This window comes from Temnothorax curvispinosus, unplaced genomic scaffold (genome assembly GCF_003070985.1).
Source record: "Temnothorax curvispinosus isolate PA1 unplaced genomic scaffold, ASM307098v1 QBEX01003965.1, whole genome shotgun sequence".
Lineage (NCBI taxonomy): Eukaryota > Metazoa > Arthropoda > Insecta > Hymenoptera > Formicidae > Temnothorax > Temnothorax curvispinosus.
Genome location: NW_020213745.1, coordinates 18,579 through 35,190, shown reverse-complemented (window position 1 = coordinate 35,190; position 16,612 = coordinate 18,579). Strand labels below are relative to the sequence as shown.

The following is a 16,612-nucleotide window of genomic DNA, read 5'->3' as shown; positions in this document are numbered from 1 at the left end:
GTGAGACCTAACTGCTTGAATCGAGATGCTTGGTTATTCTGCACGATTGATTCATTTAAAATTGGCGCAGTTTTACATGCGCGTGCGACCACTGAGCATGCGCATGTGGCCGCAGGGCATGGTCGTAGTCGCTGCATCTCGTCGGTATGACAGAAATCATAACTTGATTCCTGTCAACTTTAACCGTTAATATCTCGCTTCGCGGGGCAGAGCGACACTTTTTTCTGCCAGATTCGATCGTTTCGTGCAAAAACGCGTCGATTAAGCCCAAGTTCAACGAAATCGGTGAGGAGGCCACTATTCTTCAGATTTACCCAGTTAAATATTTTTAAAGCGCGTCATCTAACCTATGTAACTGTTTAAAGCGCGTCACTAACCTACATAGGTTAGATGACGCGCTTTAAAAATATTTAACTGTTTAAAGCGCGTTACTAATCTACATCTCGCTTCGCGGGGCAGAGCGACACTTTTTTCTGCCAGATTCGGTCGTTTTGTGCAAAAACGCGTCGATTAAGCCTAAGTTCAACGAAATCGGTGAGAAGGCCACTATTCTGCACATTTACCAAATAATTTATTAATTTGTCTGTTATAAATTATGTTTAAACACAAAATATAAAATATTTTAGTGCATGAACTCATTGTAAGTAAGAAAGTTGAAATTATAGACAGATTGCCATTCTTTTTAGAAAGATATTTTAATATGTTAATCACATTTCCCACTTGTCTGTGGGCATTATGCATAATGACCGGTCAGTTTGATTAATTTGAACATTTTTGCTTTTATTATTCAAATGTCCCGAAAGAAGCGGGCATTATGCATAATGCCCGGCCATTATGCATAATGACCGGATTAATCAAATTGCCCGTAACATATACACACATACGGACATTTTTTTAATGCAATATTTCGACGTTTTAGAACACTCTGAACATATTAGCATCAAAAACTCAAAAAACAATCTTTTCTTTAGTTTCTTCTTTACGAAAACTTTACGAAATTTACGAAAACAAAGCTTCCTCTATGAGGAAGCAATTTTTAAATAATTTTTAGATTAATTTTTTTCTTGCAATTTAACGCTGAATTTTCCAAATAAAACATACATTTTAATATATTTTTTCAAGCAAAGTTAAAAATTTTTAAAATATATGTTACACATATGTATGTGCTATAAGGACATAAAAGGAGTTAAATAGGAAACAAAAAATAATATTAGAGAGGTTGATTTGCGTTACTAAATAGAAAACAAGCAACATTGGTTTGTTATATTTGTTCGTTATTAAATATATCTTGTACATTATATTATTATGCAATATGAATATATATCTTATTTCCGACAAGCTACAACTTGTCCGATTTTTCACGATTTTGCTAGTATATATCGGACTGAAATTAGATATCGCGGGAAATGTGGTTGTCCAATGACGTGCCACTAGATAATCCTAGCAATATGGTGCACAGAGACTGCGCTATGCCGCGGGATGCTGAATGATCAATACGCGTGTTACGCTCTGGACCAAAAGACGGAATCGTCAAACTACGTGTCATCTAGCAACATCATGAAAACCAAAACACACACCTGCGTGCCAGGTGCTGTCGGCGTCGGTGAGTTCAGGATATTTCTCGATTTTTATGCCGACTGCTTAAACATTTATAAAGTCAGTTAAGAAAGGATAATGCACATTAACCGTTCGAGACACGACCATTAACATCTTCAAATATCCTCCGCATAAAACTACACCAGTAATCGGAAGTATATTGACGATACACATTATAACAAATCAGAGAAGTGTATTAGATGTTAACTGGAGATTAAATTATTAAATACTACAAATATATTAAGTATTACAATAAAAATTTCTCTTATAAGATTGCACTTTAGCTGACAAATTTTTTTAATTAAGTATTTTATCTGAAAAATGAGTCACTTCAATTTCTTTAGTTTTAGAATAAATTAATATTAGACAGAATTATTGATATAAAAATAAAGTGTCAACTAAGAATTTTTGAAAGTTATTTTTTTAAATTAATATTATCGTGTAAGATGCCTATTACACTGTTAATTTAACAAAAAATGATTTTTTTTAGAATAAGGGTAATGGTTCTCATAATCTTTTAAATGCTGCATACGATTTCCTTTATCAAACTATTAAAGTTGCAAAAAAGCTATTTTAATTTATTTTGACATATTCTAACTACGATATACATATATACATATGACGTATATTGGAGAAATTTGTTTAGCGCAATCAATTATTAAGCAAAATATATGTTCTTACTAATTCATCTCTTAAAAAGAATTTGCTGTGAGTATATATGACTAAAAAGATATTTAACTATGATTAATATAGGGCCTATTGTGTCAAAGTCGTGTAACTTTTGGATATTACGATAATAGTAGATTACGATATTACGATGTATATATTAGTAGTTTATATATTAACACTTCGGTCCGTGAAACCGCTTGATTTTGTTTCATTCTAATTAAGACTACATTTTCGGTTGTCGGATCAAAAAATCAATTTTATACATATTTTGAAAGATAGAGGTCTTTAAAATATATCCTTAAAATATTATGTCAAAATTCGAAAAATTTCCGAGATTAGAGACGACCTAACAGATGCGCACGAGGATGCGCAGGTAGAAAACGGAACGCGTAACGCATTCCTTCGGATTTGAGTTGGAACAGCTCTTCAGATATGAAGAGGACAGTATTTCAATATCCTCTGTATTGTGTGTGTAAGTGCAAAATACAACAAGTGTTTCAATTCTCAATTTGGCGCATCGCGCCTAAGCACCTTTATTGTGGTTACAAAACAATTAAAATTTCTGCGTATCTAGCCGCCGAAATTTTTAATGAAAAATTCAATGCAATTCTCAAAACAATGACAACAAAAAGTCTAACTATTTGTCTGCAAGCCAAATTATTTGCTGATTATCGCAACAGCCAGCGATTTAAAACAGTGTCCGCCTAAGTACTAAAGAGGCTCGAATCACACGAAAGGACGAATCAACAATATTAAAAGCCTTTTATGAAGAAGAAGGTCTAATTTATGGCCCTAACATAGCTGACTAGCACAAAACAGCTGTAAGTACTTGAAATTCTATAGTTAACTCATGGTGGAAGGAAATAAGGTGAGGCAATGCGCATCATGAGTTTCACAGCCAATAGAGAACGCCGCACAGTTGTCGGCCATTACTAGCGGTCATTCAAATAAATAGGAATGGATAGGAAAATCTCTAAAAGTCACAATTACTGAAAAATTATTAATTTTTCATAACGAATGGAAATAATATCACGAAAACGAGCTTCCATAAGGAAACCATATTTTTCTATGGCATCAGTTTTGGAGGAAACAGATTTTTTTACCAATAAACAAGTCATTTTGGAAAAATTATATATCAAACTTATGAAAAAAAGACTATCAACGAGTAATAAGCATTCGTAATTGATAAATAAAATCAAAACTATGCTAGTATTGCTAATGAATATAAATCATGTCACAAAAGATAGTTTCAGAAATGGTCAGTGGTGTAGCGGCACGTATTATGTTTTGTATATTTTTGACTCGGGTTTGAATCCCCACTGTTCCTTTTTTTATTGACCCAGTTGCAATTAATGATAATGAATCAGGCTGATTAAAGGAAATTAATTAAAAAACGGTTATCACTCACCGATTTACCTTTTTTTTTAATCTCTTCAGAATTTATTTGGCTATATCATTGACTAGAATCAGGATGTTTAATTGAAAATTGTGATTTATAGCAATAAAGTAGTTGAAAAAAGGATGAAATTTTATAACTAGCGGCGTTTCTTTTGGGCTTTCACTCAACGGTTCCCTCCACAACCAATTTTCAAAAATTTTTAATAATAAGAAATGTTGAATGTTATTATTGAAAGATGAATAAATATTTTTTCGAAATCCAATGCCAAAAATGTAGAATACCTTAAAAAAAAACTGAAAATTGGCCCTACAAAAGGTAAATCCCCTCTTGATATTTTATTCTAAATCACCTGTTTATGGGAAAACAGGAAGCAAAGAGTACATTGTAATGCATCGTATAATAATTTTCTTAAAAAACAAGAAAAATTGAATATTGAATTACTTTTCAATATATATCCACATTTATTATTCAATCACAATACAGTAACACTTTTTTCAAATAACACGATGTAAACTGTAAACAACTTTTACCAATGCGTGCTTGCCATGCTTCACTCATATGCTACACTGCGTAACCACGTGTTAGCGAAAAAAGATGGCGAAAACTGTGCAGATCCCCCACCATGCCTGGGCTGCGCAGAACAGAACGAAACTCGTCACGAGGATTGCCTCACCTTATTTCCTTCCGCCATGAGTTAACTGTACTTAAAACGCGTTTTTCTCAAAGTAACATTTTTTTACCTGGCGATCACGATATCTCGGGAACGGATAATCCGATTAACTTCGAATTTTCAGGAAATATAGAACACAACTCCATTTCTATGGCCAATTTTTGTCAAAAAATCGATATTTTGTTCGGAATAACACACACACACACACTTTTGTTACTTTCCAATCTTCTTTTTCGCTTCATTTTAGTTCACGCAATAGCCACACAATGTAAAGATTATATCTCACTTTAGTTTTTTTGTTTCAGATTACCCTGCAGAAACTAGTTAGGATGGTCATGGAGAAACATATTTTTTTAGGCAACTTGCAAAAAAAAGATTTGCAAAAGAAACTTTTAATAAATAGAAAAGATCATATCTTACATTAAAATGTTAATAAACAAGCCTATACACACAAAAAATTAAGCAAATCAACAGTTTCTTTTTAAAAAATTCCGAAATAGCCCCTATTTTTGAACGTTTGCAACCGAAAATGTAGTCTTAACATTTTTAAGCTTGTGATGTAGAAATTAGAAATACAAAGTCTGAATAAGATGTTTATAATAATATAAAAAAAAAAATTGAATTTAAACTGAACTTATTATAAGAAAAAGATTGCAAGAAAATGGAGAAGTGTTTTTGGAAAATTTTCAAATGGTTTTGAAAATGCAAAAAATACTTTTTCGCATGTTTATTCGTCGTAGCGAATACCTGATATTTTAAAAAAAATAATATGTCGTGATTTATTCCAAAAAGTAGAAAAAACTGGGGCAAAGTTGTCACTATTTTTTCGGTGCCGATTTTTAACAACAAAACAAATAATTTTAGTAAAATGTGATATACCGTTGTAAAGAGTAAAGCTTTGACTAAAAATTTTATACGGACATCGCTTTGTTTGACTGGTATAGTGAAAACGACAAAGATGCAAAAGTTGAAATGTCAAAATTGCTCGGGCGGAGTCACTTCATTCTCGGACTGAATTTTGAATGAAAATTCATAATTCCGATCATGAAAAATGATAAGATACATTTTATTAGTTTTTCTTTTTTTAGAAAAATTTTTTATAGAAAAATGGAAATATTAATTAAAAACACGATAGCGAAAAATAATTACAAGAAAAGCGCACACACTTATGTGCCCTACGTTCGCACATTTCTCGTCAGCTCTATTCTGTCATCTCTGAGTACACGCAGCACATATTATTCAAGTCCTCGCCGGAATCCGACCACTGCTTCTTTGACTTTGATTTTCGCCGGAAGCCTCCATGATATGGCTTGGTGACGACTTTGCCGGTCGCCCCGGACACAAGTTTCAAGTTTGGTCGCTCATAAAATATTAGAAATCAATAAAAATAAAAAAACTTCACTGGATTCGTGTTCAGCATGCATTACTCTTTATAGAATCATTTACTTTAAGTTTCGGAGACACTAATATTTAAAATATTACAAATGTTCGACGCGGAAAAAATTTTACTTTCGACCTCCGAAAACTTGGCCTCGACAAGAATCACAACATGGCACATAACCTCACTAAACTCTGTTGGTCACGTGAGCCATAAGCCGCGTTTACAGTATTAATGGCGAGTTCACACAACATACAGATTTCGAGATAATTGCAATGACGACTCCACCCCGGTAACGACTTCGTTCCGTTCTCCCCTATATTAAAGTCATTTGAATTGTAACAATGTTCACAAAAAAATTATAGGTCTAACATAAGTACAGAGAGTATAAAGTTATAAGATGTATAAATGGAATTTTGAAATTTACCCTGAAAATCATTGTGGGACAACATGTACTACGAAGAATTTTATGCGAGCTATTCTGATTAAGTATACAAAAAATAAGGCAAATGAGAGCTACGCACGTTAATCGGGCGACGGTTAAAATAAAAAATTAATACAAAACTATAGCAGCAAACGTTTCGGTCACTCGTTCAGACTTTTCTCAGTACGAAAAAACGATGAACAAGGCATTCAGTAGTGGCAGTCGTAAAATGCAGTCAATTATATAAACATATGCTTTAACTTCATAACATGATTGTACGGATGTCGAGTAAGATGTCGTTAATCAATGTGACTGTTCCCAGGTAGCAAGCACTCGGCATTTTGACGTCAATTGACGTCAAAAGTCTGTCATTTTGACGTCTTTTGGCGTCAATTGACGTCAAAATGACGAGTGCTTGCTACCTGGCGGGTTGCCTAATACAAAGAAATAACAATTCAAACAGAGAAAAATCTGTTTAGTCATACCGTTGAAAAATAAAAGTAAGTTACCTGACAGTCACACAGATAAAATTCAAGGCATCATCACTCAAGCGCAATAATTTGGCGGAAGGCGATACAGTGTCCTTACACGGACAAGCGCTTACAATGATTTTGAAATATCATGAAACATCATAACAACACTAAATATAAACAATAAGAGAAGAAAAATCAATTATGAGAGAGAGTCCCTCGATAACAGGAAAATAATCGTTACTCAACTCTGCCGTGTCCTCCTGTAAATTAATGCCGTTGTTTTGGCGCTTAAGGTGATTGGGCCATGTACCATATGAGTCCATATAAGGGCTAAATTTTATTTTAAGAAAAACCATTTTTATGGATATATTCTAGACACTTGTATAATTACTGGTTTTATAATGTAACTTTTCATTCGATTATGTATCAATTTATCTACTGATAAATGTAAACAGTTCAAGATTTGACTTCAGTTGACATTCGTACAAGAGAAATGTCGCGACATTGCATCTCTTCGCTGTAGGCAGCTATCATGCCAGTGCCATGTGTTTGAGTGAGGTTATGTATTGTGTTTATGTTGAAAAATAATGGAAGGTAACAAACAATTTCGATAACGGGAGATTTGCTTGCAAAAGAATAGTGCTGTGGAAAGAAAACACTACACGGCGCGGCGTTGCCACACATGTTCACGTCGCGTACAGCTGATCGAAAGCCCGACAAGAAACGCGACGAGTCGTCAACTTTTGATTGAATTTTTGGCCTTATTACACGTCAACGTCGTTTTGTCTTATACTTAACAAGTGTTAGAAGAATCAAATAATAATGTTATTTTCAGTTTTTTGAACTTGTTTCTTTACAGACAGTGAGTGAAATTCTCGAAAAATGTATGTTTTCGGTACAATTTCCCATAAAACCTATGTTAAAAATGCCAACTTTGAGATTTAATATCTCAAAAACTAGACGTCAGATCTTCTCAAAATTGCAAATTTAAGCGTATTTAGGTTTGTTTTATAACATATTTAATTCGGATTTTTTTCTTTGACATGTTCTGATGGCCCAATCACCTTAATATATAAAACATCTCCGAAATGCTTCTCCTTATGTAAAATCTCTCTCTGTCAAGAATCAAGACATTGTCCTCGCACTATCCCAAATGTCACAAAATCGGCACGATTATTGGTATAATGGTTGGTTCTTGTTGTCACACCCGAGATATCAGCAGAAAAACCTAAAAATCAGGGTTGTAAACTGAACCAAACCGTGGAAGTTTGTATGCTCCGAGAGAACGGAGCAAATTTCAAATTATAAAATCGCTCCGATCCGGAACAAACCGTTTTTTATTATAATTAAAAAATTCTCCGGTATCAAACCGGATCATAAAAACCGGTTTTGGAGCGGTTTCTTTATTTAATAAAAATGAGTTAATTAGTATACATATAGAACAAAATAATAAATAAATATATTATATATATGTAGATATAATAAATTACATATATGTTAGATATATTGTTATATATATCAGTCAGAGAACGAATGAACAAATAAGGACTATTAAATTTTGCGACAACAAAATAATAATAATAATATTTCATTTATTTAACAAATAAACACATACAAAATGGAAGTTATTTTATGATAGGAGCTAGTCTCTATAGAGGATTAGCTGTTATTTATGGTATGCAACACAAATTTGGATTTTTCATACACACGCATACACACGCATACACACGCACACACACGCGCGCGCGCGCGTGCATGCGTGCATGCGTGCGTACGTGCGGGTGTATGCGGGTGTATGTGTGTATGTATGTATGTATGCGTGTGCATGCGTATGTATACGTGACGTCCATATCGTTCTAGGTTATCTGGGTCCTGGGTTATGCCAGGAAACAGGGATACAATACTCGCAGACCCGAATTTTACATGTTTGACTGGCTGTAGCTCAAAAACTGTCCATAGGTTTTGGCCTTCAGCCCATTACATTTTTTGTTCAGGAAGTCATAAGCTACAACATATTAAAAATTTAGACGATTTTACCGAGATCCCATTTTCTATATGATTAGTGCGGGCTCCTTTGAACTAATTCTTATCATATTGATTTGTAAGCAACCAACCTCCTTAAATAAAATATACATTCTTGGAAAATGATTAGAAACAAATAACACTATGTTGAACAGTTAAATTTAACAGACAATAAAGTTTCTCATATGACATTTTTCTTTGGAAATATTAGCACCACTGTTTTGTTTTTCTTTAAAAAGTAGTGCTTCCAAACTTTTGAATGGTAGCGTATGTTTTATACAATTTTGGAGATCACTTTCCGTGCTATAAAAAACCGTGCAATTCAAAAATCCAGATCCACATAAAATTGAACATTTGGTTCCAAGGAATTATTTTAAAAAATACTTTTAAAAAGAAGGATAATCACAATTTGTTACCATACTATTCAAGATTCCATGCAATTCAAGTACCGCGTTATTCAAGGAGTCACCTGTTTATATGTTTGTACACTGTATGTACAGGGTGTAACAAAAAGGTTGTCCGCTACTTTAAGGATGAATAGTAAGGGAGACCGGAGCAAACTCGACATGATTTTTTCAAAGGTAATTTTTAACAATTAATTAAAATTTTCAAGCAAATTCAATAGTACACATTTAAAAAGTGTTCCTTCAGATACAAAATTGCTTAAGGAAGTTTTACTGTACGTCGCTTAGTTTTGCCCCCTGCAGGAAAGATAAAGTAACGCAAAGACAAATTTTCAAATTGAGAAATGCCGGGGCAAACTCGACACTTTGCCTGATCGACACAATTTGATCTGGAACTTATTTTTTATTGTCTGAAACTGAAAATACATTGTTTATCGTGTATTTAGAAAATACAAAAATTCGGAATTAAGTAAAATAATCATTGAAAATAATGAGAACAAAAATTGTTGACCTTTCAATTATTTTCATCTAAACTCATGTCTGAAAAACAATTTATGCAAGTAAATTCGCAATCGGACGTGCGCACACATTTGTCATGAGCCATATGGCTGTATGACAAGCATCGTTTGTTATTGGGAGCCGATAAAACGGCGTGGTGTCGACTTTGCCCCAAATCTCGTTTTTTACTTTTATCACTCCAAAAACATGAAAATTTTGGAAATATGCAAAAACTATTATCGGATTCGTATTGGGATCTGACATTCATCGCCATGACATGTGGTGGTCGAAAGTGAAACCACTGAGGGGTATACAGATCTCGTGGCATTGTATAGGCTTGACGTGCGAAACTGTGAGCCGATGGACGCCATATTGGTTGTAAGTCCCGCCTCCATCTCAGATCCCAATAAGAGCATCAAATTTCACATCAAAATCACTTACATATAGGTTTGCAAGAGTAAAGCTCGATGAAAGAGTAGAAATTTTCGAGATCAAAAAAATTACTTTTTAAAAAAGTTTAAGTCGCGCTAAAAATTACACCATAACTCAGAATGTCACCAAATTCCGTTAATAATACTGGCACATATACCTACATATAAAGACGCATTTACAGTATATAGAAAAGGCAAATTTCTCTACGATAGATTTAAATTGACAAAAAACCTAATGTCAAGTTTGCCCCGGTCTCCCTTACACATTAAAATTAAATTAAAATAATAAAAAAAGTTCCTATCAACATAGATCCGCAAATGATCTCCTATCGAGTTATGGGCATTACAACTTTTGAGTTTAAATTCGGTTTATTAACGAACAGAATACGTTTTAAGTTGTCAAAATACGTACAAAACTACGTCCATATTAAACTACGGATTGAGATTGTGATTGGAAAATTTAATCAATCAGAATAAAGAAAACTGATATCAAGTTTAGTGAACTTTGCTTTGATTGTTCAAATTTCAATTCAATCTTAATCCCAATCCGTAGTCTGATACGGGCTTTAAGAGATTTTCTAATCTTACCAGAAATTTTGAGTAAAATTTCTAGAAAATCCGGGAATTTTTTTACAAAATTTGAGCTCTGATAAGAAAAGATGCATAACATTATGTGACGAAATCGGGATAAAATTGGAAATGCTGCAATTATGTCTCAATATTTGCAGCAACACTAATAGTAGACCTTTGTGCAAATATTAATAAATATTTGCATAATTTATTTCTAAATAGTATTTCAGCAAGACAACAGCGATATGAAGAACTATCTTAGCGGAATATTTGCAAAATTAAATTTGGGAAAAAATTGCGAAATAATTGAGAAATATATTTGAGTCTTATCATGTGTCATTCGTAGCATATTCTGTGCTTGCTGAGTCACCGATAAATGGCATACTTTCTCGTACGTAAAATTTAATGAACGATGGTATATATGTAACTGTTATATATCAATGTTTGCTGAAGTGTGCTGGAGTGATTTTGCTTCTAAATGTCGAAATAATTGTGCAAAATTTGAATCTAAAATTGAATTTCTAAATTTTTGTGCAAATATTATTCAGAAATTTTATACCGGCAAACACGCTGAGTTATGAGGAATCATCTTAGCACAATAATTGTGAAATTTTTCTTAATTGAATGATGCAATCATTGTACAATATTTGCACAATTTTCTTGTATATCGGGGAGTAAACCCTATTGAAGTATCCACATTAGTTTTTTGTACGAACTATTTTAAATTAATTGCTGTTTAATTAATTTGCAATATGTGTTCAATACATAAACAGTGTGTGTGTGTGTGTGTGTGTGTGCGTGTGCGTGCGCGTGCGCGTGCGCGTGGCGTGTGCGTGTGTGTGTATAGATACATACATATACATACATATGTAGATATGTATATATTTTATATAATTTTTAAAATAAATATACTATTATTTTAAAATATTTATATATTTTATTCTGTTTTCATCCTTTTAATATAAATTACAATTCCGGATGTTCCCTTTCATCACGTCCATAGGACGTCCATCGAATATCCCGTGGACACGTTTAGGGATTAAAGCATATCCACCAATTTCATAAACAGATATACCGTGGACGTCCATAGAATGTCCGAAAGATGTAAAATGAATGGCCTGTGGATATCGTCAATATCTTTAAAGGGCGTCTTATGAATGTCCTTCGGATCATTCCTTCCTTATCTTATCCTCCGTCCTTATCTTTATATATTTCATTTTATCATAATATATTTTGATGTAAAACGTGAAATAGTTTGTAAAGCATTCTCTTTTCAATGATCATAATATTTGTAATAAATAGTAGATATAATAAGAATATTTACAAGCAACTTTAGTTTAACATTGTTTCACTATACATGCATGGTTTTTGAAATATTAAAAATAAATATTTAAAATAAATCACTCGTCTATAGGTATATATCTTCCTTGAAAATTATTTAACTAAATTTTGAATTAAAAGGTTTTAATTAATGATTATTATATGTATTTCATTAAGCAAAAATGTTTCATTGTTACGCAATACTATCGTACTCACATAAATTGCAGATCTACCTGCTGGAGAATCAATCGAAGAAATCGCCGAATCTGTAGATGAGTTACGGGAGAAGCTTGCCAATATGAAAAAACTTATGAAAGAGCGAAGAGGCACAACGCTGGGAGAGATCAGTGCCCGAAAAAGGAAAGAAACTTCTAACATGATAGATGACAATCTCCTGTCCTGGATGTTCGGATTGGCTCTTATGGGGATTCTACTTGTTAGCTTCTACGCCTTCTATAATCTTTATTACGCGGTGCTGAAGAGATTCCCATCCCATCATACGGAATTATAAAAAAGTGCGTGAGAACAAAAAGGAGCGGGGCTCAAAATTTTCGCAAAGCTGAAATTATATTACAAATCGGCCTTGTTTAATTTCCCTATCAGATAATATCCCAACAAGGGTAATCCCAATGCGTCAGATGTTCTTTTTACTATAAACTCTTTAACTGCCATGTGTTTGATTTTTCTCAATAAAAATGGCATAGAAAAGTATAATATCCAAGTAATTAATAATTAAAAAAAAATTGTAGCAAATTAACCCTTAACGTATATACGTGCGGGTCAACGGCGTCCGAGCCTTAATGATATCTGCTCGTAACTGTAAAACTTGCAAGCCTGTTAGAAGATATTAAATAAACGATGTTTATCAAAATGACTATAAAATCGTCAACTACAATGTAGACAGATGTTTCATAAATTTTTTTAAATTTTTTAAAAACATTTTAAGGTAGGGAAAAATAGCGTTGAATGTGACAGATCTACGTATGCACTTAGAAGGTACTGAAAAAACGTATACACTTTAAGGGTTAAATTTGAGAAAAAAAATAGACGACAATAATATGCCATACTCTTATTTATATTTCAATATAATTTCATATTTAATTAATACAATCTAAAATCACGATTACGAAGATATTGTAAAATTTTGTTAGGTAGTTCGTCCGTGATAATATTATCAAAAAGTAAATAATAGACAAATGACATATAGTATTTGGCTGAGATCGTCCGCGTTATGCATGTGTGTGTAGAATCTCATATATGTACAGACCCAGATAGCAGAGTGCGTCAAATGACGTTATAATGCCGTCAAAGTGACGTCTCTAACGACAACAATTCGTCACTTTGACTGCACTATTACGCCACTTGACGCCACTCTGCTATCTGGGGATATATAGATACTAATGTGCTATTAGATCTTCAAAAGTTAGCTGTCATATGTGTCCAGCGCTATCAGAAATTGTATATTAATTGCTTCGAAACAAGATGGTTAGAGTCCCCCTAATCAGAGTCTGGCCAACTTTTAATTCTGGCAAAATTCTGCGAGAGAGAAGAATATAAGAGAGAAAGAGAAAGCGATATAACATTCACTATACATTTATCGCCTCTCCCTCTCCCTCTCCCTCTCCCTCTCCCTTTCCCTCTCTCTCCCTCTCCCTCTCCCTCTCCCTCTCCCTCTCCCTCTCCCTCTCTCTCTCTCTCTCTCTCTCTCTCTCTCTCACAGAGAAAGACTCTCTGTGATATATCTTTCTCTTTCTGTTTCTCTTGCTTTTACCAAGAAATGGCGAATTAATCAAAAGTTGCTACTGTATGGCCAGACTCTGATTAGAGGGACTCTATATAAAGACGGTCAAAGGTTTTATATGTTTGTAAGAATATTCTTGCAAGTCTCTTTTATCATCTTCTTGTTTTTTATTGAAATCGTAGTTTGATCTGTACAATCAGAAACATGATATTGGAAGCCATTTTCACCATATGATATATGTAAAAGTGTGCAAGTAGAAACTTGCACATTGCTTCCTCATAGTTTTTAAGTGTGCAAGTAGAAACTTGAACATTGCTTCCTCATAGTTTTTAAGTGTGCAAATTATAAATTTGAACATTATTTCCTCACAATTTTTAAGTATGCAAATTGTAAATTTGCACATTTTATTTTGCTTATAAAGCTTTCTCTTTTGAGGAAGCCTGTTTTTTATACATGATTAAGGAGGTTCTACAGATAATGGATGTATATAAAAATTGGAAAAAACTTTATGGACGTATAAATTAAGATGCGAGAAAAGTGCTCGAAAAATTTTAGCATCGGTTACCGTGTAAAAATTTGCAAAAATGAATTTTGAAATCACAGTTTTTAACATAAGCTACATATGGCAGAGAGGCTCTTGGAAACAGGAAACGAGATATTAATTATATAAAGGCAGCCTACCAGAGATTCAAAAAACGGAGCTCTTATAGATCTTAATCTAAGCTTTTCAGAAATATCGAGAAAAACAAGGGTTATCGCGTAAAATTTTGTGATATTGGCTATTGAAACAGGCCATATCACAGTTCACGTAGCGTGCTTCGAATAACAAGGGAGATTTGGCAATGTCGCAGCGACTGCACCCGCGCGAAAAGTGTACAGCCAGTACAGCACCACAGTATGACAGCACCTCAAACTTAAGCACTTAAGTTTACGAGCGCTTACGGAGAAGTACTCGCTCTAGAATTATGTGAAATTGTGAAATAACCACGGTCATATGAGCAGAACTGTCAAGTTCGCGACGTTACCACATTTTCTTCCATTATATGCCGCCAGAGTCAAAGGAGCACTTACACGATATTTTTAATTATTCCTCGCTTCGACTAATATGGGTATGATATAAGCTCTAACGTCATCAAAATTCACGAAAATATTTTATGAATACTTAGAATCGATGAATTTGAAGATTTTCTCTTCATCTCTCAACTGACTAGAGAGTAATTTGGCTTCCTTAATTTGGCCTCCTTAATTTGGCTTCCTCATAGAGGAAGCTTTATGAGCGAAATAAAATGTTGCTTAAGCAACGTGCAAATTTATAATTTGCATACTTAAAATTTGTAAGGAAATAATGTTCAAATTTATAATTTGCACACTTAAAAACTATGAGGAAGCAATGTTCAAGTTTCTACTTGCACACTTAAAAACTATGAGGAAGCAATGTGCAAGTTTTTACTTGTACACTTTTTTTATTCTGATAAGCTTTATTACAACTAATATCTGTTATACTATTACAAAAATCAATTAAATAATTAATATTTTTAATAAAATAATCTATTATTTGCGGATATTTTTTTCTAATTCTGTATCGCGTTGCATTTTGGCACTCAAGTCAGATAGTACAACCCTTTTATTTACTCTCATTTTGATAAAAATTTATACATTGTTTTTTTATTTTAGAAGCCTTATAAAGTTTGGTCTAATTAACCAAATTTTAAAGAATTATATATGAAATAGGGGTAAAAAAAACTGAAGAATATAACAGAATTAGAAAAAGTTGCCAATAATTAATATTAAATTGTTCAAAAACATCAATTTTTAAAAAGTCTCAAGTGCTTGAAAGTTTTTAAGGGTTAAAGTTTTATAATATTGGCAATTTTTTTAATTCTATTATATTCTTCAATCTTTTCTACCCCTATTTCATATATAACTCTTTAAGATTTGGTTGATTAGTTCTTGAGCTATAACCGTTTGAGATTACGAAGAATCCGTACATAGGAAGCAAAATGTGCAAGTTTCAAAAGTGTGCAAGTTTGCAGACTTTTTTATTATATTAACAATTTTTTAATAATTCTATTATATTGTTCTTTAAGATTTGGTTGATTAGTTCTTGAAATGCAGACGTTTGAAATTTCGGGAAATCCGTATAAATATAAGAGCCTTATAAAACTGGGTCTAATCAACCAAATCTTAAAAACTTAACATAAAATAGGGGTAGAAAAGACTGAAGAATATAATAGAATTAAAAATAGACCAATATCTCAAATATTGAGAAAGTTACAGCATCAAACACATTTTTCTGAAAAATGAAAACCCCCCTAAAATCCATACCGTTTGACAGATTTTAAGAAAATTAGAGGAGAACATACTTTCTATGATACTCTATTTGTGTGCAAAATTTCAGCCCGGTATTTAAGAAATTATAGAAGTAGATGCGTATACAGATCCGTACACATACACACACATCCTTCCAGACATTTTTTTTTAATGCAATTTTTCGACGTTTTAAGACATTCCGAACACATTTCGGTATCAAAAACTAAAAAAACATTTTTTTTCTCAGCCTTTTCTACCTCTATTTCATACACTGAAAAAAAATTGCTAGATTCAAGAAAATTAAATTTGAATTTAAAAAACCATTGTTTTGATTATTTACAAGAAAATTATTTTCATAATTTGAAACATTTGTATTTTTAAAAAGAAAAAAAAGCATTTATTAATGTAGAAAAATTATTTCTTTAAAGTAAGTAAATGTTATTTATTAAACAAAAAATATATACTTCAATTGAATAACTAATATTTTAAACTATAAAACGCATTACAAAATAAAAAAAAATTTGTTTTTCAAATAAATATGCAAACTTTTAAAATAATACTAAAATAAATATATTTACTTAATATAAACAAATTTTTTTTCAGTGTATATAATTCTTTAAAATTTGGTTGAGTAGACTTAGCTTTATACGCGATCAAAGGTCCATATACGAGGTTTACGAAAACAAAGCTTCCTCTATGAAGAAGCA

At 32.6% G+C, this 16,612-nt stretch overlaps 1 protein-coding gene across 1 annotated transcript; it reads left to right on the top strand.

Annotated features, from left to right (window-relative positions):
• The first annotated feature begins 254 nt into the window (after positions 1-254).
• Positions 255-12,954, top strand: LOC112453051. The gene is made up of 3 exons (XM_025013594.1): positions 255-285; positions 1,460-1,603; positions 12,082-12,954. The coding sequence occupies exons 2-3, from the start codon at positions 1,480-1,482 to the stop codon at positions 12,363-12,365; spliced, it is 408 nt and encodes a 135-aa protein (XP_024869362.1). The 5' UTR covers positions 255-285; positions 1,460-1,479; the 3' UTR covers positions 12,366-12,954.
• Positions 12,955-16,612: the final 3,658 nt, after the last annotated feature.

Bases quoted from the DNA above. Each gene is read 5' to 3' on its own strand.
- LOC112453051 (XM_025013594.1), top strand. From the start codon at position 1,480: ATGCTGAATGATCAATACGCGTGTTACGCTCTGGACCAAAAGACGGAA. The intron at 1,604-12,081 runs GTGAGTTCAGGA...CATAAATTGCAG, and splicing joins GCCAGGTGCTGTCGGCGTCG to ATCTACCTGCTGGAGAATCA.